We start from the raw sequence: 25,642 nt of genomic DNA, 5'->3' as shown, positions 1-25,642 counted from the left end.
TGACGTGCGGTGAGGTTGATGGCTGGTGAGGCATTGACTTCATCACAGTCAGATTTACAAACATATGAACCCTAAAGAGTATCTTATTCACCATTTGATTGGCAGCAGTTAACGGGTTATGTTTAAAAGCTCATACCAGCATTCTTCCCTGCTTGGCACTCAGCATCAAGGCTTGGAATTGGGGGTTAAATCACCAAAAATGATTCCCGGGCGTGGCGCCGCTGCTGCCCACTGCTCCCCTCACCTCCCAGGGGGTGATCAAGGGGATGGGTCAAATGCAGAGGACAAATTTCATTACACCTAGTGTGTGTGTGACAATCATTGGTACTTTAACTTAACTTTAACTTTACACATACAAACTGTAGCACACAAAAAAGCACATTTAATTAAAAAAACGTTATTATGGTCTTACCTTTACTTAGAAATTAAGTCCATGTGCCGCAACTAAATCCCTCACTTAAACTTTCCACGTGCAAGATTGAATCTATTTAAAAAAGTGTAACCGAGGGTTTATAAATGTCGCCTATACTGTATGAAACTACAAAATAACAAACACGGAGGCTCCAGTTTACACGAGGACCACTTTATTTACCTTCTTTCAGAAACCTCCGCAACGTGACATCACTTCCGCTCTTAGCGCCTTCAAAATAAGAGCTCAAGGCATATACTGTATAACAGCGCATAACAGGAACTTAACATCACAAAGAGGAAAGCCCATGAACATAGGTTACAAAAGTTATTTAATAAGAAGCCAAAAAGTGCAAAAACAATAATGTTCGTGTTGGAGGAGTTGTGAATTAGGTACACCTGCAGTCTGTAGGTGTATCTATTGTTGTGGCCCTGCAGTCATTCACAACTCCTCCAACACCAATATTATTGTTTTTGCACTTTTTGGCTTCTTATGAAATAATTTTTTTAAATAGATTCAATCTTGCACGTGGAAAGTTTAAGTGTGGGCTTTAGTTGATACAACAATTCTACGGCGGGGGTGCAGGAGGCGAGCCTCAGCCAGTGCGTCTTTTGCAGCAGTTTTATGATCGCTCAGCACAAGAAATACTTTACACACATACAGTTGTTGACAAAATACACTGTACATTATATACCTCAGCTAACTAAACTATGTAAATGTATAGTATAATTCATATAGCAATACGGTCTCACTGCACAGCAGGCCAGCAGTTAGCCGAGTCATTGTGCAATCCATGTTGCGGCACTGAGTGACGTGCCTCAACTGGCTGCTGTTCACCGCACCGTCTCTTCTCAGTATTTGAACGGCAAATGTGAAAATTCAGCGATTTTGAATAAAAATAATCTAAAACTGGTGAAGTTAAATGGAAAATAATTTTATAGTATAATCACTGGATACATATAACAATTTGATAAAAAAAAAATATTTTTAAATTTTTTTTCTTTCCATGATGGCAGGTGAGGCGGGGCCTCACCTGCCTCTAGTGACTGCACATCACTGGTGTATACACACACACGTATATATACTGTATGTATGTATGTATTAGTATATATATATATATATACCGTCAACTTCCTTGACGTCACTTTCAACCTGAGAAATAACAGCTACCAACCATTCACGAAACCCAACACAACACTCCAATACGTGCACCATGACAGCAACCACCCACCCACCACCACGAAAAGAATACCTACCGGAATCAATAAAAGGCTATCGATGCTGTCATCTAGCAAAGCTGAATTTGACCAAGCAACCCTCCCGTACCAAAAAGCCCTTGATGAAAGCGGATACAATTTCACCCTCACCTATGAACCCACGCCAGGAAACCAGCCAAAAAAGAACAGAAAACGAAACGACATCATCTGGTACAACCCCCCATACAGCAAAAACGTCTCAACTAACATTGGACACAAATTCCTCAATCTGATTGACAAACACTTTCCCAAAGACAACACCCTAAGAAAAGTATTCAACAAGAACAACATTAAATTGAGCTACAGCTGCATGAACAATATACGACAAATCATCTCAAACCACAACAAAACAATTGCAAATGAGCCGTCGGCCCCCAGACAGAGCGACTCCAAAACCAACAAAGACTGTAACTGTCGAAAGAAACCTGATTGCCCTCTCAACGGGGGGTGCTTACAAGCATCAGTTGTCTACCAATCTAAGGTAATACGCAAGGACATTAACACATCCGACACATATGTAGGATTAACCGAGGGAGAATTCAAAACCAGATGGAACAATCACAAGGCTTCTTTCAGGAACAAAAACCTGCGAAATACCACAGAACTCAGCAAACACATTTGGGACCTCAAAGACAATAATGTTGAATATTCAATAACATGGCAAATTCTTGCATCCAGCACACCTTACAATAGTGGTAATAAAAGATGCAACCTATGCTTGAAAGAGAAACTGTTTATTATTTACCGTCCAGACCTGTCATCCCTCAACAAGCGCAGCGAAATTGTAACAACATGCCGCCATAGACGGAAACACCTCCTAGGTAACACATGAGCCAATCACCACGCCCCTAGGCCAGCCTGTACCCACCCACTCTGTGACCTATACAAACCATGGTATGTGAATGCTCCCATTAAAATCTCCTGATGATTGAGGGTACCCCCCCTCATGAAACAGGCCTGTAGAGATGAAATAGTCTTGTGATTTTTTTCCCCACACATACATATATATATATATATATATATATATATATATATATACTACAAACGTCCACCTTTTTAACTGTTTTCTACTTCTGCAATCAATTTATTCTTACATGATTTAATACAAGGGCTATCAAATTACTTTTTAATCAGAATAATCAGTTTGCAAATGAGTTTATTGTGATTATTTGCAATAATATCTGCAAGCTATACTTATAGGATGCCTTTGTCATGATCTGCCATCATAACAGGTGTGTGAGTGTGGCTTACTATGATGCACAACATTGAATTATTTCTTGGTCAACAAGTTCTTTTGGACAGCCTTAATACCAAATATAAGTGACGTTGGGGTGGATGCGCGCGCATCTACATCCCGGAAGCAACAGAGGCTCGCGAAAATTACTCTAATAAATCAACGATGGCAAACGGTAAAATACTTTCAGATCCGTGTAGTTACACAGAGGGGACGGGAGAACTAAGTGGGCGAATATTTGCAGATATTTGGTGGGGAAGCTGAGTGGCGTGTGACATTGTTCTACTCTTTTTGCAGAGTGCAGACACGCCTACGTTGGTGTCTTGAGATTTCGCCCAACTATTTTGGCTAAAACGAACAATATTATTTCTAGTTATGGAAAGTGTGTGATTTTTCCACGAGAAAACGTTTTTTTTGGCACTTTTTTTGATCAGGAAACAAGCCAATTCATCAGACGGAAACGTATTACTTTCAGGCAAATTATTAGGCACCTAAAATGGATCATGACAACAAAACGGGGTCCTTCGTTTAGCGCCAGTTTGGATGTTCTCCCTCTCTTCAGTGAAGACTGCGACCCGCACAAAGTTGCTTTTTACATCTTAATCCTCCTTTAAATGACCAACATATTCACTCTTGCTGTCGTAGAGCATTCATTACATTGGTGTCGAGGATTAAACCTTTGCTGACTCCAGTCGTGCAGGTATGTTGAAGAAGTGGACTAACTCGTACGTCACGTGACCCATTTCTATCAAATAGTGTTATACATATCATTTAATATTACTTTAAATAATGTTACATATCATTTAATATTACTTTAAATAATGTTACATATCATCTACAATTACTTTAAATAATGTTACACATAATTTAATATTACTTTAAATTAATGATGTTACATATCATTTACTATTACTTTAAATAATGTTACATATCATTTACTATTACTTTAAATAATGTTACATACCATTTACTATTACTTTAAATAATGTTACATATCATTTACTATTACTTTAAATTAATGATGTTCAATCAATCAATGTTTATTTATATAGCCCTAAATCACAAGCGTCTCAAAGGGCTGCACAAGCCACAACGACATCCTCGGTACATTTAATTTACTATTACTTTAAATAAATGAGGTTACATACAATTTACTATTACTTAAAATAAATGATGTTACATGTCATTTACTATTACTTTAAATAAATGAGGTTACATACAATTTACTATTACTTAAAATAAATGATGTTACATGTCATTTACTATTACTTTAAATACATGATGTTACATGTCATTTTCTATTACTTTAAATAAATGATGTTACATGTCATTTACTATTACTTAAAATAAATGATGTTACATGTCATTTACTATTACTTTAAATAAATGAGGTTACATACAATTTACTATTACTTAAAATAAATTATGTTACATGTCATTTACTATTACTTTAAATACATGATGTTACATGTCATTTTCTATTACTTTAAATAAATGATGTTACATGTCATTTACTATTACTTTAAATGATGTTACATGTCATTTACTATTACTTTAAATAAATGAAGTTACATACAATTTACTATTACTTAAAATAAATGATGTTACATGTCATTTACTATTACTTTAAATAAATGATGTTACATGTCATTTACTATTACTTTAAATACATGATGTTACATGTCATTTTCTATTACTTTAAATAAATGATGTTACATGTCATTTACTATTACTTTAAATAAATTATGTTACATGTCATTTACTATTACTTTAAATAAATGATGTTACATGTCATTTACTATTACTTTAAATAAATGAGGTTACATGCCATTTACTATTACTTTAAATAAATGATGTTACATGTCATTTACTATTACTTTAAATGATGTTACATGTCATTTACTATTACTTTAAATAAATTATGTTACATGTCATTTACTATTACTTTAAATAAATGATGTTACATGTCATTTACTATTACTTTAAATGATGTTACATGTCATTTACTATTACTTTAAATAAATGATGTTACATGTCATTTACTATTACTTTAAATACATGATGTTACATGTCATTTTCTATTACTTTAAATAAATGATGTTACATGTCATTTACTATTACTTTAAATACATGATGTTACATGTCATTTTCTATTACTTTAAATAAATGATGTTACATGTCATTTACTAGTACTTTAAATGATGTTACATGTCATTTACTATTACTTTAAATAAATTATGTTACATGTCATTTACTATTACTTTAAATAAATGATGTTACATGTCATTTACTATTACTTTAAATGATGTTACATGTCATTTACTATTACTTTAAATAAATGATGTTACATGTCATTTACTATTACTTTAAATACATGATGTTACATGTCATTTTCTATTACTTTAAATACATGATGTTACATGTCATTTACTATTACTTTAAATAAATGATGTTACATGTCATTTACTATTACTTTAAATGATGTTACATGTCATTTACTATTACTTTAAATACATGATGTTACATGTCATTTTCTATTACTTTAAATAAATGATGTTACATGTCATTTACTATTACTTTAAATGATGTTACATGTCATTTACTATTACTTTAAATAAATTATTTTACATGTCATTTACTATTACTTTAAATAAATGATGTTACATGTCATTTACTATTACTTTAAATGATGTTACATGTCATTTACTATTACTTTAAATAAATTATGTTACATGTCATTTTCTATTACTTTAAATAAATGATGTTACATGTCATTTACTATTACTTTAAATGATGTTACATGTCATTTACTATTACTTTAAATAAATTATGTTACATGTCATTTACTATTACTTTAAATACATGATGTTACATGTCATTTTCTATTACTTTAAATAAATGATGTTACATGTCATTTACTATTACTTTAAATGATGTTACATGTCATTTACTATTACTTTAAATAAATGATGTTACATGCCATTTACTATTACTTTAAATAAATGATGTTACATGTCATTTACTATTACTTTAAATGATGTTACATGTCATTTACTATTACTTTAAATGATGTTACATGTCATTTACTATTACTTTAAATAAATGATGTTACATGTCATTTACTATTACTTTAAATAAATGATGTTACATGTCATTTACTATTACTTTAAATGATGTTACATGTCATTTACTATTACTTTAAATACATGATGTTACATGTCATTTTCTATTACTTTAAATAAATGATGTTACATGCCATTTACTATTACTTTAAATAAATTATGTTACATGTCATTTACTATTACTTTAAATAAATTACGTTACATGTCATTTACTATTACTTTAAATACATGATGTTACATGTCATTTTCTATTACTTTAAATAAATGATGTTACATGTCATTTACTATTACTTTAAATGATGTTACATGTCATTTACTATTACTTTAAATAAATGATGTTACATGTCATTTACTATTACTTTAAATACATGATGTTACATGTCATTTTCTATTACTTTAAATAAATGATGTTACATGTCATTTACTATTACTTTAAATGATGTTACATGTCATTTACTATTACTTTAAATAAATTATGTTACATGTCATTTACTATTACTTTAAATACATGATGTTACATGTCATTTTCTATTACTTTAAATAAATGATGTTACATGTCATTTACTATTACTTTAAATGATGTTACATGTCATTTACTATTACTTTAAATAAATTATGTTACATGTCATTTACTATTACTTTAAATAAATGATGTTACATGTCATTTACTATTACTTTAAATGATGTTACATGTCATTTACTATTACTTTAAATAAATGATGTTACATGTCATTTACTATTACTTTAAATACATGATGTTACATGTCATTTTCTATTACTTTAAATACATGATGTTACATGTCATTTTCTATTACTTTAAATAAATGATGTTACATGTCATTTACTATTACTTTAAATGATGTTACATGTCATTTACTATTACTTTAAATAAATTATGTTACATGTCATTTACTATTACTTTAAATAAATGATGTTACATGTCATTTACTATTACTTTAAATGATGTTACATGTCATTTACTATTACTTTAAATAAATTATGTTACATGTCATTTACTATTACTTTAAATAAATGATGTTACATGTCATTTACTATTACTTTAAATACATGATGTTACATGTCATTTTCTATTACTTTAAATAAATGATGTTACATGTCATTTACTATTACTTTAAATGATGTTACATGTCATTTACTATTACTTTAAATAAATTATGTTACATGTCATTTACTATTACTTTAAATACATGATGTTACATGTCATTTTCTATTACTTTAAATAAATGATGTTACATGTCATTTACTATTACTTTAAATGATGTTACATGTCATTTACTATTACTTTAAATAAATTATGTTACAAGTCATTTACTATTACTTTAAATAAATGATGTTACATGTCATTTACTATTACTTTAAATGATGTTACATGTCATTTACTATTACTTTAAATAAATGATGTTACATGCCATTTACTATTACTTTAAATAAATGATGTTACATGTCATTTACTATTACTTTAAATGATGTTACATATCATTTACTATTACTTTAAATAAATGTGTCTCTCATTAGGCTGGCTGCTGATCCTAAGTGGACTATTAATACATCGACAACATGGATTGTGAGTACTGCTTTTTCATATGATTACTAACTCAATCTCAAGCAGGGTCACCCAAAGTGGGGCCAGGGGTCCACAATTTGCCCATCTAGTCGTTTGATTTGGCCCGCTGAAGGTTTGCTTCCCAACTATAGAACATATTTATACTGACCTTTTTTAATGCACAAGTTATCTTCCAGCGTGTTTGCTTCTGCTAAGCTGGACAGCCAGTTAACATCTACATTTCATCCGATAAGCACGAATGGTGGGTCTTTTATTGTATTTTAGTGAAGTCATGTACAAAAGGTAAACATGGTAGGCTACTAGAAGCTTGCAGCTTCACAATAGCACACATGCTACACTTAATTGAACAATATTGGGTTCTAAAACTTTGCATTTGTCAATATAAACAAGTATTGATAGATTATATTTGCGTATTACTTACATATTGAAATCTTTAACACAGAAACTTGTTAAGAAGTATCTAGTAACAAACGTGTTCGCATCATTCAACTTACTACATAATGAACTTAACAAAAAGCAATTACCACTCCACTTCGTCCTAAAGACAGCATAAATCCATTCCAGACGATTATTAATGAATAAATTAGTGTTTTTCATACCTACCATTGTTCTATGTTTGACTAATTTCACCTGATCAAACCTTTTTCTAACAATCCACTCGACAGACTCATTCAAGTATGTATGATTCCTGCTGATATCGAATCAGAAGTGGAAAAGCTGTATTGGGACAAGCCTAAAGCTCACAGAATCATTGAAAGTAGAGATTGTTTTGTATTGTCCAACTCTTAATTACCGATTCCGATATCAACCGATGCCGATATATACAGTCGTGGAATTAACACATTATTATGCCTAATTTTGTTGTGATGCCCCGCTGGATGCATTAAAGAATGTAACAAGGTTTTCCAAAATAAATCAACTCAAGTTATGGAAAAAAGTGCCAACATGGCACTGCCATATTTATTATTGAAGTCACAAAGTGCATTATTTTTTTTAACATGCCTCAAAACAGCATCTTGGAATTTGGGACATGCTCTCCCTGAGATAATCCTGATACCCACTACAACTATGGGAAATACTATACTTTGACTTTCACAAAGTGCATTATTTTATTTTATTTTTTCAACATGCCTCAAAACAACAGCTACAAAAACAATGAAGGCACACAGCTTCAGTCCAGAGTATACTAGAGTAATAAAGTAAACAATATCATAGGGCAAGGCTGCCTGGTATAGAGTATAACAGGAAATGATAATCTGCCCTGCTCTAACGTATTTGTATGAGTAACACAAATGTGCTGCAAGCTAGTGGGGAGTGCTTGAAGTGGCCAAGCAGTCTTCTGAAATGCTGCGTTGAGACAGGGCACCTCCGCTCACTGCAAGCTGCAAAGTGTGCGCCATGCAGGGCAGACTAGTCACACCAAACTCCACCGTAGCTTTTGCCATACTGCGTGTGTTGTCCCTGACCACAACGTGGGCTTTCGCCTTGGGGTGGTTTTTGTTGTATTTTAGTTTTTTCTCGGCGGAGTCTTTAAGCGACAACTGTGTACTGGGTACTACTTTTTTTCGTTGTTTGCTTTTCATCCATCTTCCGCTTGTATTCATGGTGTATCTCCTTGTGATTCTTGAAGAGGTGGGAGATCTAATTGCTCGATTTAAAGGAAGACGTCTTGGTTCCTCCTCGCATAACCAACTTTTTGCAGTCATTGCAAATTGCCAGTTTTTTTATCCGTCAGAGACACTTTAAAATAATCTCAAACCATAGACATGGTGTTGTTAGTCAGTCACCGAGCTCGCTGGCTTGTTAGCCACGGCTACAGCACCGGCATCAACACACACTTGTTGTTGTTATGCTGCGCTCGCGGCGGTTTGATGAGGTCATCAAGCGTGACTAGTAGACCTCTCATGCTGCAGTCGGCAACTCCTGTGTTGTGTGTGGGAGAAGGGAGAGGGGAGGAGCTGCTGACTGGAAGACGCAACTGCTCTGTACTTCTCCCTACGTCCGTGTACCGCTCCGTACAGCAGCGTTTTAAAAAGTCATATATTTTACTTTTTGAAACCGATACTGATCATTTCCGATATTACATTTTAAAGCATTTATCGGCCGATAATATTGGCAGTCCGATATTATCGGACATCTCTAATTGAAAGCATGTCTGCAAGGCTAACGAGTTGTCATCTATTATTGTCATTGGCCCGAATTATAGCGACTTAATTTTTTACATTCAGGCTTTTTGTGTTTCATGCTGTGTTTTGGCTTTGGCCCTTGTAGGCCAAATGTTTGGGCACCCCTGTTCTAAACTTTAACCATGTTGAGCAGTAATGTACCTATTCTTTGTCCAGGCGAGGATGATCTGGACATTTTGACGGCATTGATGGTTGAAAATGAGGACCAGCAAGCTTCAGATGACTTGGACGGCCTTTTTGACAACGATGGCGAGGGCGGGTTTGAGGAAGGACAGGATGCGGAGGAGGATGAGTTGTCTGAGCTCTTTAGGGATGTGGAAGAGGAAGAAGGTGCTACAGAAAGCATACGCCAAGCCAGTGAGAGCCTCAACAGGTCCCAAGAAGACTTGCAGGGTTTGTGTCCGGGCAGGTTCTCTTGTGAGCTCAAGCTGCATTTTTTATTGATTCTTGCTCAATTCTGCTTGTCTTCAGATGAATTGAGGAGGATGCAGGAAAAAATGCAGGCATTGCAGAAGCAGCTGGAGGCCAGCCAGACTCCTCGCTCCTCTTCCTCAGCAAAACCCACAGCTGCTATCAAACCATCACCTTCTCGACTTGCTACCCCCAAACGTTCGCCAGAAAGACCTGCTGCTGTGGCCCAGAAGAACAAAAATCCGTCAGGTGAAATATATTTACAATTCACAGAGCGACAAATAAGATAACTGGATTTTCCCCCTAATATAATTGATCGTGGATGCCCACCACGGCAAACTTCAAGCTGCCACACTGAAAAAATGAGGGTTTTGTTTGACATGAAAACAAATGAAAGTTATATAATGTATGAATGGATATATATATACACGCAGTGTAATATGTTTGGGGGATTCTTTTCTTTTCATGGCTGTGAATGTAGAGGCCATCAACGTGCATCAATCTTAGCTTTATTTTGAACTCCCTTCCGTAATGTAAGTAACATGTTTGCAACCGCACCACGGTGCACACGTCCCTTCTGGTCCTTTAACAATGGCTATTTAGAAGGAAAAGACTTTGATCACCAAAACCGTATGTTGAGATCACGTAAGCAATACAGGATCGTCTGGAGCGGAGGCAGCATGTCTGCGCTGTGGATGTACTTTAATATATCGCAGATAATAATAACAAAGATTTGTTTTTTAAATGTATTTATGACCTTTTTTAAAGAGAATATATGCATCATTAGTCGAGCTGTGAGTCTTTGGGCACCACACCATTCCATTCCATTCTCTGGGGTAACAATTTGATTCAAAAGCAATACTTTTTACTAACATTGCCTGCCAGTTCTATGATGAACTACATTCCTCCATAACATAGACAAACAGTTCTGATACATTTTTGTGTTACTTAAAAGAAAACTGGTTTTGTTTCATAAAAATGTAGCCAAACATTTAATAAAGTCAAATACAAATAAGTCAACAAGAGAAGTATCCAACAAGTAAATGTGTAGAGCAGATATAGATCATCTACATCAACACTATGATTTGTCTGAGTGTCAGGACAGGACAGATTTTTTTAATCGATTAAGAATCGTTACAAATAGGAATCGCAATTTTTTAGAACACACCTAATCAAATGATATGCCGTCATGTTGACCACCCACCCATTGCCACAGGTATGTTGGCCATCTGGGGCAACAAAACCTAAAACAGTTTTTTCTTACATCCGTGACTCCAGTCAGCAGTGGAAGCCAGAAGATGCAAGAGTCCTCGGACTTTCTGTCCCAGCTGAGCAACGCTGACTCCTTTAAACGCAAACCCAGATTGGCTCATACAGCAAAAAGCAACCCTTCACCAGGTATCACTCATAACGTGATGGCCCATATTCATGTTGGAGTGGCTCATGAAGGTTTTATTGACCAGAATCCAGAGGTCCGCTGATGGAGATTAAGATGGGCAGCTCCTTCCAGCCCGTGGAAAGCACAAGTAAGCCTGCTCCTGTGCAGCGGTCGCCTCCGTCCTCCCAGAGCAGGCCCAGTCCGCCTGCGTCAGCTGGACTGCCTAAACTGGACTCTCTTTCTAAAGACGTGGCTGTGGAGAAATACTCTGGGTTGAGGCTCAGGTAAGGACACTGATAAGGACTGTTTTTATCACACAATACCCCAACTGGACTTAAAGGCCTACTGAAACCCACTACTACCGACCACGCAGTCTGATAGTTTATATATTAATGATGAAATCTTACCCAATACGGCCGGGTTAGCTTAGTAAAGTGCAATTTTAAATTTCGCGCGAAATATCCTGCTGAAAACGTCTCGGTATGATGACGCCTGCGCGTGACGTCACGGATTGTAGAGGACATTTTGGGACAGCATGGTGGCCAGCTATTAAGTCGTCTGTTTTCATCGCAAAATTCCACAGTATTCTGGACATCTGTGTTGGTGAATCTTTTGCAATTTGTTCAATGAACAATGGAGACAGCAAAGAAGAAAGCTGTAGGTGGGAAGCGGTGTATTGCGGCAGGTGTTGTGCCGGATAACGCACCCCGACGTAGAATGCACCCCTTGACTGGTGTGCCGGATAACACAGCCGTTGTTTCATTGTTTACATTCCCGGAAGATGACAGTCAAGCTTTACCATTGGCCTGTGGAGAACTGGGACAACAGAGACTCTTACCAGGAGGACTTTGAGTTGGATACGCAGACGCGGTACCGTGAGTACGCATGCAGCTGCGGCTTCCAAACATTTGATCGCTTGCCTGTGCGTGCGTGCCGCTATGTGCATGTCACGTACGTAACTTTGGGGACTTTGGGGAAATATATGTGCTGTATGAACTTTGGGGAGGTGAATGGTACTTTGGGCTGTGGGATTGAGTGTGTTGTGCAGGTGTTTGAGTTGTATTGGCGGGTTATATGGAGGGGAGGGGGGAGGTGTTTGTTATGCGGGATTTGTGGCATATTAAATACAAGCCTGGTTGTGTTGTGGCTAATAGAGTATATATATGTCTTGTGTTTATTTACTGTTTTAGTCATTCCCAGCTGAATGTCAGGTCCCACCCGCCTCTCACAGCATCTTCCCTATCTGAATCGCTCCCACTGCCCTCTAGTCCTTCACTCTCACTTTCCTCATCCACCAATCTTTCATCCTCGCTCAAATTAATGGGGAAATCGTCGCTTTCTCGGTCCGAATCGCTCTCGCTGCTGGTGGCCATGATTGTAAACAATGTGCAGATGTGAGGAGCTCCACAACCTGTGACGTCACGCTACTCGTCTGCTACTTCCGGTACAGGCAAGGCTTTTTTATCAGCGACCAAAAGTTGCGAACTTTATCGTCGATGTTCTCTACTAAATCCTTTCAGCAAAAATATGGCAATATCGTGAAATGATCAAATATGACACATAGAATGGACCTGCTATCCCCGCTTAAATAAGAAAATCGCATTTCAGTAGGCCTTTAAGAGTAGGGCTGGACAAGGACTTTGGCTTCTCCTGATCATAAACATATTATAATTGTAAAAAAAAAAAAGGATTACTGGGCTGTGCAGAGTACATGTTCATTCCTGGGCTTGTGAAACGGATGATTGAGCGTTTGAGTAGGGGTGAAGTTCAGCTACGTTTTATTCCACACAGCGCTAATATGCCTTATCAGTAATCTCAATCAAAAAAAGGAAGGCATTTAGTTTCCACATTCACATAACCACAAACAGAATCATACAATTGGCCAATTACTGTTAGACGCAGAATATCAGGGAAATTGAAAAAAATGTGAGTGAAATGTTGTCATTGTGAGGAGAATTCATACCCGTTGAGCTTTTAAATTATATTTAAAGTTATGTTTTTGTTGGTATTCATGTTTTTAAATGAATGATTAATTCAATAGTGATCAAAACAACTGCGCTGATTATTTTTGCCATAATCCCATTTTAGTTGAAATGTCTTATTTTCCGCGTGTTTCAGGAAGCCTCGCGTTTCGTCCGCCGAGATGGATCGCAAGATGGCTGACCGCCGCCTGATCCGCCTGTCGCAGGTTCCCGAGCGGCTGCTGCGTGAGAAGCTGGAGGACAGCGACTGGGTGACCTTTGCGGTGGTGGTCAGCAAAGCTACGCCACAGAGCAGTAGCAGTGTGAGTCTCTTTGTGCCGCCTCCACCTCCCTCTGGCAGCAGAGCGCAATAACACCTTGTCACTCGGCACCTTGCAGGGTAAAACATTTAGCATCTGGAAGTTGAACGACCTCCATAACCTGGACGTGTTTGTGTCGCTCTTGCTGTTTGGTGACGTGCACAAAGAGCACTGGAAGACGGAGACGGGCACCGTCATTGGACTCCTCAACCCCAACACCATGAAGCAAAAAGATGGATATGATGGGGTGAGCACCAACCTTTACTTTCACATAAAGGAATCTTTAGTTAATCATTTTGTATTCACTTTTTAACAAAGACATCAGCATATATACACACATGATTGTTAGAAAGTAATAACCACTGCTCAATCTTCAGCCCTTTCCATATGTATTTAAATGACTGTCATTGTCAATACATCTCAACAAATATCTGACAGGGCATTTATTTGAATTCTTGTGAGAATTCTTCTGCGTTGTGCTCAGCTGCTTTTACGGCAGCGCTCACGTGGCCACGCCCCCTTGCTGTCCGTGCAGTGCTGGTGGTCTCCAGCAGTGTTGAGATATTGTCTGCAATTTTACCAAAATGCTTTCAAATATATTCTTTGCAAAGCAATTATTTTAATCTGCAAATAATGTGTCTGCTGTCTGGAGATTGTCAGAGTAACTATGTCAAAGTTTCAAGTTTATTCACAATACCATATAACAAATACAATAGTAGTAAAATATCATCATTTAAAGATGTTGGTACGTGAAAGGGTCCCCCAAATAAGCTAGAAGAAGCTTTTGACAGGGGGTCCAGAGGATAGAATATACATGGAATGATGGAATATACATGGAATGATGGAACATGGTAGCAAGTACAACAACAAAAAACAAAACAAAAAACAACGCTATATGATTAACACAAGATAATAGTACTAAAGCAAGCATACACATACATACATACATTCATTCAACCATGCAAAACCCAACAGTAGTCTACCCTACATGAGGCATTAAATATAGGTGGTTAATAGATAAGTTTTTAGTTTATTTTTGAAGTTGGAGAATGGATACAGCATCTTGAGGTTCTCATTAAGCCGGTTCCAAATCTTTGGTCCCCTGCATACAACACTTTGAGCGGTACAATCCAGTAAACGATGTTTCCCTGATATCAGATCTAAGTTACGAGTGTTGTGGGCATGCTGGGGATGGTAGATAGGAACCAAGCTACAGAGCCTTAAATTCAGCCTGTAAATGACTTGATAGGTTAAACAAGCATTTTGATAAATATTGAACTCTGTCAGTCTTAAGAGATGATAATTATGGAATAGATGTCGAGTGGGGGCATTAAACTTGGACCATGACAGGGCCTGTATAATTTTCTTTTGCATAGATTCTAATTTGTGGAGGTAGGTAGGGAAGGTGTTACACCAGATGACATTACAGTAGTTTAGATGTGGTTCAAAGAGAGTCATACTCTTCCATATCAGTAGGGGGCAGCAGGTAGCTCATTGCTTTGTAGGCCTACTTTGAGACATGAGAAATGGGATGGTTGGTGATGGTTGAAATTGTGTCAGGTATTTGATGAAAACCACTTTATTTTGTCGATATAGGCTACTGAGTTTCATTTTCAACATTTTCTGCCTTGGGATTTTGTCTGAAAAAATGTGCCTTGCCTCAAAAAAGGTTGAAAAACACTGGTCTGCACTACGTCCCCTTTGCTCACCTGTCAAAACTTCCACTTTTTGTCCTTTACTGGCGTCAGATTTTGTTTGTTTTGGCTACTGCAGCGACTAGGGGTGTAACGGTACGTGTATTTGTATTGAACCATTTCGATACAGGGGTTTCGGTTCGGTTCGGAGGTGTAACAAACGAGTTTCCAAACGGACATATTAAGTAGCGTAACGCGCGTTGTGTAAACAATGCACACCGAGGCACAACACACGGCATGCTAGCAGCGACCGGGCTAGGATAGACTGACCATACGTCCTCTTTTCACCGGACATGTCCTCTTTTGCGGAGCTGTCAGGGCGGAGTTTCTTAAATGCCTCAAATGTCCGGCATTTTGAGTTAGGGTTGCGTGTATTTTCAATGTACGTTCAGGGTTAAGAAGGGGTTAAAAACAAAACAAACAGCAGCATTGGTGAGGGAGGGGTAGAGACAGAGAGAGAGAGAGAGTTATGATAAACGCGCATGCGTTGCCAGGCTTTGCTTTTTATCCATAGATTTATCACATTTAATTTTTTATTATCTATAGCAGGGGTGTCAAAAGTGTGCCCCGGGGGCCATTTGCGGCCCACAGCTAATGTTTTAAAGGCCCACGGCACATTCTAAAAATACTATTCAAATAAACAAAAACATAACAAAAGTGAAATAAAAAAGCTTAAAGGTTAAATTTAATTTAGAAAAAATTGCAATGTTGACTAATAAAACAAAGCTGTTTTTTTTCTTTCAAACTGTCATTGCTCAAAACATAATATTGAATCAAAATCAATGTTATTATGAATTATTGACCTATCCAAGGTTCCCATTACTTCACATCAAATATTACACAAAGAAAAATATTTTTGGTGGAAGATTTTGCAAATTTGGTAAATAAATAACCCAAAAATGTATATTTTGTTGTTTTCTTACTGTACCGAAAATGAACCGAACCGTGACCTCTAAACCGAGGTACGTACCGAACCGAAATTTTTGTGTAGCGTTACACCCCTAGCAGCGATGGAGTCGCTCGACGAGGCCTCCGTCCACAACACTCAGCGTGGGGGCTCATTTAAGAAGCGCTGCCATTTTCATTCCATCATTCAATCAAATAACACCACAGAGATGGATGTGAAGACGACAAAAAAAAAGAGATCTCTGCCAAAACTGCAAACTTTGTGTAAATATCTTGATAAATATGAGATGGTTATATAAGTAAAGAAGGTGAGGCAGCAGCTCAAACATTCTCATACTTTCTGTAACACCCAGGAAGTAATGATGTCAGTCATCTTGAAAAATGTCTCAACTATAATCTACGTGAAGGAACAGGCTCCAGCCACCCCAAAAGGGACAAGCGGTAGAAAATGGATAGATGGATGGGTTTTCAGAAACCTTACAATGTATTAAATCCATAAAGTGCTATAAAAGTGTATAACATGTAGAGAAATGACATATTTCTACCAATTTTCCCAGGAGATGTTCCATATTTAGATTCAAATGTTGATGCTCCTCTTAGACCAGACCTGGGCAAATGAAGGCCCGGGGGCCACATGCGGCCCGTTAAGCTTTTCAATCTGGCCCGCCAGACATTCCCAAATAATTTTTTTAGATCTTTAAGATGGAAACTATAGCTGCCATTATGATGTGCAGTGATGTTTTCAAATGGCCGTAAGTCTTGAACTATACAAAGTCTTTCAATGTTTGGAATCTGCACTTTTGCATGATATACTAGTTACTATGGTAATCTAATTAGTTACTATAGTAATGTAAGTCACAGCAGCTCAGACGAGGCACCAAGCAGTGTGGGTGGGGAGCATTTCCACAGAGTGTTTCCAGAGCGGCCAGCCTGAAATGCGGGTGTCAGGGACAGACATGGAAGGAGATTTCTCCTACAAAGTTCTAAAGCTTAGTGATATATCACATATATCTGATTGTAGGTGGGATTTTTTTTACCTTTCACATTCATATTTCGCTGTGTTTGTTGCAATTTTGTTGCATTTTGCTTGATTATAAAATATGTTGATCGAGAGGGGGTGTGACCAACGTTCCCTCTAAGGTGCGCGCCTGCGCAATTGCGCACTGCTCACGCGTCCTCTGCGCACAGCAAATTAATGCTGCGCAGGAAATCAAAAATCCCATCTGAACTTTAAACAAAATAAACACATTACAATTCATTCTGTATGATTTTGCAATGCAACTCTGTGAGTGACAGGTGACAACAAGAGTGGCTCCAATGAATAAAACAATCTTTATCAACACAGTTCAATTATGGTCTGTCGAGACACTTTACGGACAGGAATTCCATCAATCACTTTATTGAGCAAAACTGTTTGTAACCACACCAAAAACATGAGTAAAAAAACTTTTATCTATAAAAACTGGTTATTTTCTGCCATACAAACCAGGCTTAAACCAACGTTATCATCCGTCATTTCAACAGAAGCCGCTCGCTCTGTCTCACCTGCACCAACACACGCACTCATGGCACTTAGCCAGTGTTGCGTTTATGGCCACACAAAAAGTCGGACAACCCCAACGCCACACAATGTGTAAATGCCAGGTTGTAACACTCTGACTCCACAATCAGATATTTGCTTATTTTACTGCCATTTATTAAGGATGTTAATCTAAGGATATTATTCATGAAATATTGTCACTAGATTTCATAAATGCTAATAAAAAGATGTATTTTACAGACAGAAAGTTACAGGAACTAAATATAATCTCTGAAAGGGGTAACATTTCTTTTAAAGGGGAACATTATCACAATTTCAGAATGGTTAAAACCATTAAAAATCAGTTCCCAGTGGCTTATTATATTTTTCGAAGTTTTTTTTCAAAATTTTACCCATCACGCAATATCCCTAAAAAAAAGCTTCAAAGTGCCTGATTTTAACCATCGTTATATACACCCGTCCATTTTCCTGTGACGTCACATAGTGAAGCCAACACAAACAAACATGGCGCATAGAACAGCAAGCTATAGCGACATTAGCTCGGATTCAGACTCAGATTTCAGCGGCTTAAGCGATTCAACAGATTACGCATGTATTGAAACGGATGGTTGTAGTGTGGAGGCAGGTAGCGAAAACGAAATTGAAGAAGAAACTGAAGCTATTGAGCCATATCGGTTTGAACCGTATGCAAGCGAAACCGACGAAAACGACACGACAGCCAGCGACACGGGAGAAAGCGAGGACAAATTCGGCGATCGCCTTCTAACCAACGATTGGTATGTGTTTGTTTGGCATTAAAGGAAACTAACAACTATGAACTAGGTTTACAGCATATGAATTACATTTGGCAACAACATGCACTTTGAGAGTGCAGACAGCCCAATTTTCATCAATTAATATATTCTGTAGACATACCCTCATCCGCGCTCTTTTCCTGAAAGCTGATCTGTCCAGTTTTGGAGTTGATGTCAGCAGGCCAGGGAAGCAAGGGTCGATATTCTTCTCTTGATCATCTTCGGTGGCATAAGGGACGGTGTGAGCCAAGACATCCAGGGGGTTTAGCTCGCTCGTCTGCGGGAACAAACTGCCGCCATTGCTTGCCGTGCTACCGAGGTCCTTTGTCCCTGAATTGCTCACACACTCCGGCAGATTCAACGGGGGTCTGGCGGCAGATTTCTTTGACTTTATGGTTGGAAATGCATCTGCTTTGAGTGTCGCAGGATATCCACACATTCTTGCCATCTCTGTCGTAGCATAGCTTTCGTGGGTAAAGTGTGCGGAACAAACGTCCAATTTCTTGCCACTTTCGCATCTTTGGGCCACTGGTGCGGTGCAACTTGAATCCGTCCCTGTTGGTGTTGTTACACCCTCCGACAACACACCGACGAGGCATGATGTCTCCAAGGTACGGAAAACAGTCGAAAAAACGGAAAATAACAGAGCTGATTTGACTCGGTGTTTAAGAAAATGGCGGATTGCTTCCCGATGTGACGTCACAATGAGACGTCATCGCTCCGAGAGCGAATAATAGAAAGGCGTTTAATTCGCCAAAATTCACCCATTTAGAGTTCGGAAATCGGTTAAAAAATATATATGGTCTTTTTTCTGCAACATCAAGGTATATATTGACGCTTACATAGGTCTGGTGATAATGTTCAGGACCCGCAGCCAGACATACAATACTAGCACGTAGGTCATGAAAAACATGTTATTTTGTTATTGTCATTGTAAGAGGGCCAAATCACTTATATCAGAAAATGATTTTAATAAAACATTTCAATTGTTATGATGTCAGGTTTGGGACAGGTGTGACGCTGGTGTGGCCACAGTGTGCACGTGTGATGTTGCTCACATGTGCTCCACTGAATGCTCAGGGAGTTTGTGTGTTTGCTCACACACATGAACAATTAGAGGGAACATTGGGTGTGACGTTCATATGTTGTCAATATTCAGTGTTTTATCCTTCATAGTTAATATTGTAAATCCCACATTCTTTATTTTCATGTACATTCTGGGTATCTCATTCAGTATAAATTTTTTTTTAAATTCCATTCTGTTTTTTAAGGTGGTCTGTCATAACGTTTTTAGCATTCAATCAGACTTTATTGTGAGGTTATGTATTATTGTTCCTAAAAATGGATATACCGGCCCCCAGACACATTTTTTTCTTTAAATTTGGCCCCTGAGTCAAAATAATTGCCTAGGCCTGTCCTAGACACATGTAATAAAGGTGTTTGATGATAAATGAAACACAACATCAAACATTATGTCACTACTGGTCCCACCCTTCCTATAAATAATGTTCAAAAAACAATTTAAAGCCTTGTCCAGATGTTTAGTGATGTTAAAGTTAAAAAAGTTAAAGTAGCAATGATTGTCACACACACACTAGGTGTGGTGAAATGTGTCCTCTGCATTTGACCCATCACCCTTGTTCACCCCCTGGGAGGTGAGGGGAGCAGTGAGCAGCAGCCCGGGAATCATTTTTGGTGATTTAACCCCCAATTCCAAGCCTTGATGCTGAGTGCCAAGCAGGGAGGTAATGGCTCCCATTTTTATAGTCTTTGGTATGACTCGGCCGGGGTTTGAACTCACAACCTACCCATCTCAGGGCGGACACTCTAACCACTAGGTTATTAATGTTTAAATAACTTCCTGCAAATGAATATCAATCAATGTTTACTTATATAGCCCTAAATCACCAGTGTCTCAAAGGGCTGCACAAGCCATGATGACATATCAGCTCCAAATATCGCGTATTGACCTTCTTGACGATTATGTCGATCTCCAGTGAATACATTTGTACTAACACAAATATTATGCATGCATCCAGTAGGTCCCCCACCTGATCTCTGCTGTAGATTGTGAATAAACATGTTTTCTTGGGTAGAAAGTGGTGTGATGGTGCTAAAAGTGTGGTGCAGCTATTAATCCAGCAGACAAGTCAACCCACCCCACATTTTCAACCTAAGACCAAGTCTTTTGATGAATGTTTCATCTGAAGCATGGCGTCAACTAAAGAAATGTGAATGAAGAATACAGTGGATCTCATCTGACTTTGCACAAGATGAATATTTCACACTTGTGTTACGTCCTCCAGGTCAGCTTGACAGTGGATCACCCACAGAAAGTGCTGCTGATGGGTGAAGCTCAAGACTACGGCACATGCAAAGCCATGAAGAAGAACGGGGACCCTTGTTCTCAGCTGGTTAACATGGTACTTTAAATCTGTGGCTCCTCCGCTAATCAGTTGTGTTGTTGCTGCCCGCTAATGAACCCTTCTTGTTCCTCTCCACAGTATGAGTGCCAGTACTGCCAGTATCACGTCAAGGCCCAGTACAAGAAGATGAGCTCCAAGAGGGCCGAGCTGCAGTCGTCCTTCTCTGGTAAAGCTCCCAACAAGGTGAAGGGCGCCAGCCTCAAGGAGCGTCTGTGTCAGGACGGCTTCTACTATGGCGGCGTGTCCTCAGCCGCCTGTGCAGCGTCGCTGTGAGTAGCTGCGCTCTCAACATACTGAACATCCACAAAGGCAAGAACGGTAGCATCTCGTGTGTTCCAGGTCTGCACCCAAACCCAACAAACCAGGACAGAAGACTCTGGACAGGTTTTTTGTGAAGGGTTCAGCTCGTCAGGCTAAGACTCTTGGTAAGATGCAGACACTTCATTAGGTACACCAGCATCATCCAATTTAGTGGCAAATATTTTGGACAAAGATCAAGTGCACACTTTATATGTCACCTGTACATGTTTATATGTCACCTGTACATGTTTATATGTCACCTGTACATGTTTACCGGTATATGTCACCTGTACATGTTTATATGTCACCTGTACATGTTTATATGTCACCTGTACATGTTTATATGTCACCTCTACATGTTGATATGTCACCTGTACATGTTTATATGTCACCTCTACATGTTTATATGTCACCTGTACATGTTTATATGTCACCTGTACATGTTTATATGTCACCTCTACATGTTTATATGTCACCTGTACATGTTGATATGTCACCTCTACATGTTTATATGTCACCTCTACATGTTTATATGCCGTGTTGGGACTAACGTGTTACAAAGTAACGCGTTACTGTAACGCCATTAGTTTCGGCGGTAACTAGTAATCTAACGCGTTCTTTTTTATATTCAGTAACTCAGTTACCGTTACTACATGATGCGTTACTGCGTTATTTTACGTTACTTTTTATGTAGTATAAAGTGTGTTTTATCGGAGCGCTGCTGTGTCATCGTTCTGATTCTTCTTGTGTCACAAGCCGGAGAAGAGAGACACGCGCTCTGTGTGTGTGGGTGTGAGTGTGAGTGTGGGGGGGAGGGGAGGGGAGGGGGCGTGTCTGATCATGGCGGAGCCAGAAGTCGAGTTTGCTAACATGGAGATATTTTCACTACTTTTCTTTTGTCGAGCACAAAGAAAATAACATTTTAGTTAAATGTAAATTGTGCTTTGGATCAAAGATCCCATCTACTGCCCAAAACAGCAATTCAAATCTGCTGAAACAAGCTACATAAGCAACATGCTTCGACGAAGCTAGTAAAGAGAGATAGAGACTCCAATGACACTTCACCTCCACCACCACCACTTAAGGATTAACTCTGCCTCTGCTCATCATTCAGCACTGAAGGTACACACACTCTGTCAATCAATGTTCCCTCTAATTGTTCATGTGTGTGAGCAAATGCAAAAACTCCCTGAGCATTGAGTGGAGTCCATGTGAGCAACATTAGACGTGCACACTGTGGCTACACCAGCAACACACCTGTCCCAAACCTCACTAAATAACAAGTTAAATCTCCATCCATCCATCCATTTTCTACCGCTTGTCCCTTTCGGGGTCGCGGGGGGTGCTGGAGCCTATCTCAGCTGCATTCGGGCGGAAGGCGGGGTACACCCTGGACAAGTCCCCACCTCATCGCAGGGCCAACACAGATAGACAGACAACATTCTCTTATTACTATAATCAAATGACAGCAGTCATTTCCATGAGGTTATTTTCTAATATAAGTGTTTAGGCCCACTTACAATGAAAATAACAACAAATATTGTTTTTCATGAACTGTGTACTTGTATTGTTTGTCTGGGTGGAGGTCCTGCTTTGGAAATAATTTGTACCCCTTTCAGACATTGCATTTAGTTCCCATTAAAACATTCACATTTTGCACAATGAGATGTAAGCAGGGGATCATGTGTACATTCCTGCAACTTCCTGTTTGTAAAAAATATATTTTTATGAGTATTTATTTAATATACTAACAGCATTTAATGATTAATATTTATAAATTAAGATTCCTAATAAATGACACTAGAATAAGCACACATTTGATTGGTAAATCATAGAGTAACGACCTGGAATGACACTTTATGTGTGGTGTTGGAGTTGTCCGACTTTTTGTGTGGTTGTAAACGCATCACTGGCTAAGTGCCATATGTGCATGTGTTGGCGCAAGTGAGAAAGAGCGAGCGGCTGCTGTTGATATAACAAAGTTGCTTTTGGTCTGGTTTGTACTGCAGAAAATTACCACTTTTGCTAGATATCATTTTTTTTACTAATATTTTGGTGATGTGTTTATGGCCGACAATAAAGAGTTTTGCTCAGTAAAGTGATGGATGGAATTCATGTCCTCAAAGCGTCTCGACAGACGTTACAATATTTGAACAATGATGACGAAATCTGTTTTCTCTGTCGTGTCGAAAATTGTTATGCGCTTATTTTTTTATTTGATTTTGTGCGTGGCATAGATTTGCCGTGCGCAGAGGACGCTTGAGCAGTGCGCAATTGCACAGGCGCGCACCTTAGAGGGAACGTTGCTGTTAATTCTCTTATATACTCTTTCATTCTAGACTTCTATAGTGTTTGATTATCACATCACTCTAAATGTATAGACTATAAAGGTCACAAACATAAAGAGGGATGCTAGTGGGCCAGGCCAATCTTTCCTTATCTCTAAACTAAAACTGGGGAAATGTGTAGAGTGTTCTGGGCTTCAGACATCATTTTGTGTCAGAATGACTTGAGGAAGAAAATGCCTGGTTAGGCTTTGTGTATGTAGTGTGTGCCTTTCTTGGTTTACAGCTATGTTGTTATTATGCTGTTTGTTACTTATACATGTTTTGTTGCAGCTATTTAAAATAGTTTTGTCAATTTGTTCTGGCCAGAAACAAATTGGCCTTTGTAACATATCTTTGTCTTTGTGTGTTGTATGTAGACCACATTGTTTGTGTGTTGTATGTAGAGCACATTGTTTGTGTGTTGTATGTAGAGCACACTGTTTGTGTGTTTTATGTAGAGCACATTGTTTGTGTGTTGTATGTAGAGCACACTGTTTGTGTGTTTTATGTAGAGCACATTGTTTGTGTGTTGTATGTAGAGCACATTGTTTGTGTGTTGTATGCAGTGTTGGGACTAACGCGTTACAAAGTAACGCGTTACTGTAACGCCGTTACTATCGGCGGTAACTAGTAATCTAACGCGTTATTTTTTATATTCAGTAACTCCGTTACCGTTACTACATGATGCGTTACTGCGTTATTTTGCGTTATTTTATATGTAGTATCGGCTAGAAACTGAGAAGATCTGAGTGTCGCTGCTGAAGAGGCGACGAAAAAGAGGCGCGCCGCGCGCTGTCTGTGTGTACGTGTGTGTGTGTGTGAGTGTGTGTGTGGGGGAGGGGGCGTGTCTGTGTCTACTATCAAGACGTCATGGCGAACCCCGAAGCCGAGTTTCTTAAAATGGAGATATTTTCAGTACGTTTCTTTTATCGACCACAAAGAAAAGAACATTTTAGCTGAATGTAAGTTTCAAATATGCTGAAACAGCGACAAAAACAACATGCTTCGACGAAGCTAGTAAAGAGACACACTCACCTCCACCTCCAACAGCGGCTGGATTTTAACGAGGCACTGCACACAGTGAAGGTACACACACTCTGTCAATTCTCTTATATACTCTTTCATTTTAAACTTTTAGAGTGTTTGATTATCACATCACTCTAAATGTTTAGACTATAAAGTTCACAAACCTAAAGAGGGATACTAGTGGGCCAGGCTAATATTTCCTTTTCTCTAAACTAAGTGGGGAAATGTGTAGAGTGTTCTGGGCTTCAGACATGATTTTATTTCAGAATTCCTTGAGAAAACGCCTGGTTAGGCTTTATGTATGTAGTGTGTGCCTTTCTTGTTTTACAGCTATGTTGTTATTATGCTGTTTGTTACTTATGTATGTTAAGTTGCAGCTATTTAAAATAGTTTTGTCAATTTGTTCTGGTCTGAAACAAATTGGCCCTTTAAAACATATCTTTGTCTTTGTGTGTTGTATGTAGAGCACATTGCTTAGCAGAGTTCAATGATGCAAATGCATGTCAAGTTGAACAACAGATTGTATTATTCTCCAGTGCAATAACAGTACTAAAATGAAGGCTAAAAGGGCATTAAATGGGGCCTTAAAAAAATTAAAAAATATATATATAAGTAACTAAATAGTTACTTTTCACAGTAACGCATTACTTTTTGGTTTAAGTAACTGAGTTAGTAACTGAGTTACTTTTGAAATAAAGTAACTAGTAACTGTAACTAGTTACTGGTTTTCAGTAACTAACCCAACACTGGTTGTATGTAGAGCACAT

The 25,642-nt window shown here is 38.0% G+C and overlaps 1 protein-coding gene across 5 annotated transcripts in view; it reads left to right on the top strand.

Annotated features, from left to right (window-relative positions):
- Positions 1-3,011: 3,011 nt before the first annotated feature.
- The window catches only part of mcm10 (minichromosome maintenance 10 replication initiation factor), a 38,508-nt gene continuing 15,877 nt past the window's right edge, over positions 3,012-25,642 (top strand). For 2 of the 5 annotated variants that reach the window (XM_061959116.1, XM_061959114.1), the window contains exons 1-10: positions 3,033-3,074; positions 9,949-10,185; positions 10,264-10,452; positions 11,482-11,601; positions 11,667-11,865; positions 13,700-13,865; positions 13,942-14,109; positions 21,103-21,219; positions 21,301-21,491; positions 21,562-21,647. In XM_061959116.1, coding sequence (XP_061815100.1) covers positions 3,065-3,074; positions 9,949-10,185; positions 10,264-10,452; positions 11,482-11,601; positions 11,667-11,865; positions 13,700-13,865; positions 13,942-14,109; positions 21,103-21,219; positions 21,301-21,491; positions 21,562-21,647 — 1,483 coding nt within the window. In that variant the 5' untranslated portion in view covers positions 3,033-3,064. Of the gene's footprint in view, positions 3,075-3,196; positions 3,600-7,557; positions 7,607-9,948; positions 10,186-10,263; positions 10,453-11,481; positions 11,602-11,666; positions 11,866-13,699; positions 13,866-13,941; positions 14,110-21,102; positions 21,220-21,300; positions 21,492-21,561; positions 21,648-25,642 lie in introns of those variants that run through there. The other 3 variants (XM_061959117.1, XM_061959118.1, XM_061959115.2) reach the window with 3 other exon arrangements.

Source organism: Nerophis lumbriciformis, linkage group LG05 (assembly GCF_033978685.3).
Source record: "Nerophis lumbriciformis linkage group LG05, RoL_Nlum_v2.1, whole genome shotgun sequence".
NCBI classification, from domain to species: Eukaryota; Metazoa; Chordata; class Actinopteri; order Syngnathiformes; family Syngnathidae; genus Nerophis; species Nerophis lumbriciformis.
Note: the sequence above shows the minus strand (reverse complement) of the source record. Positions and strands in the feature narration are given on the sequence as shown.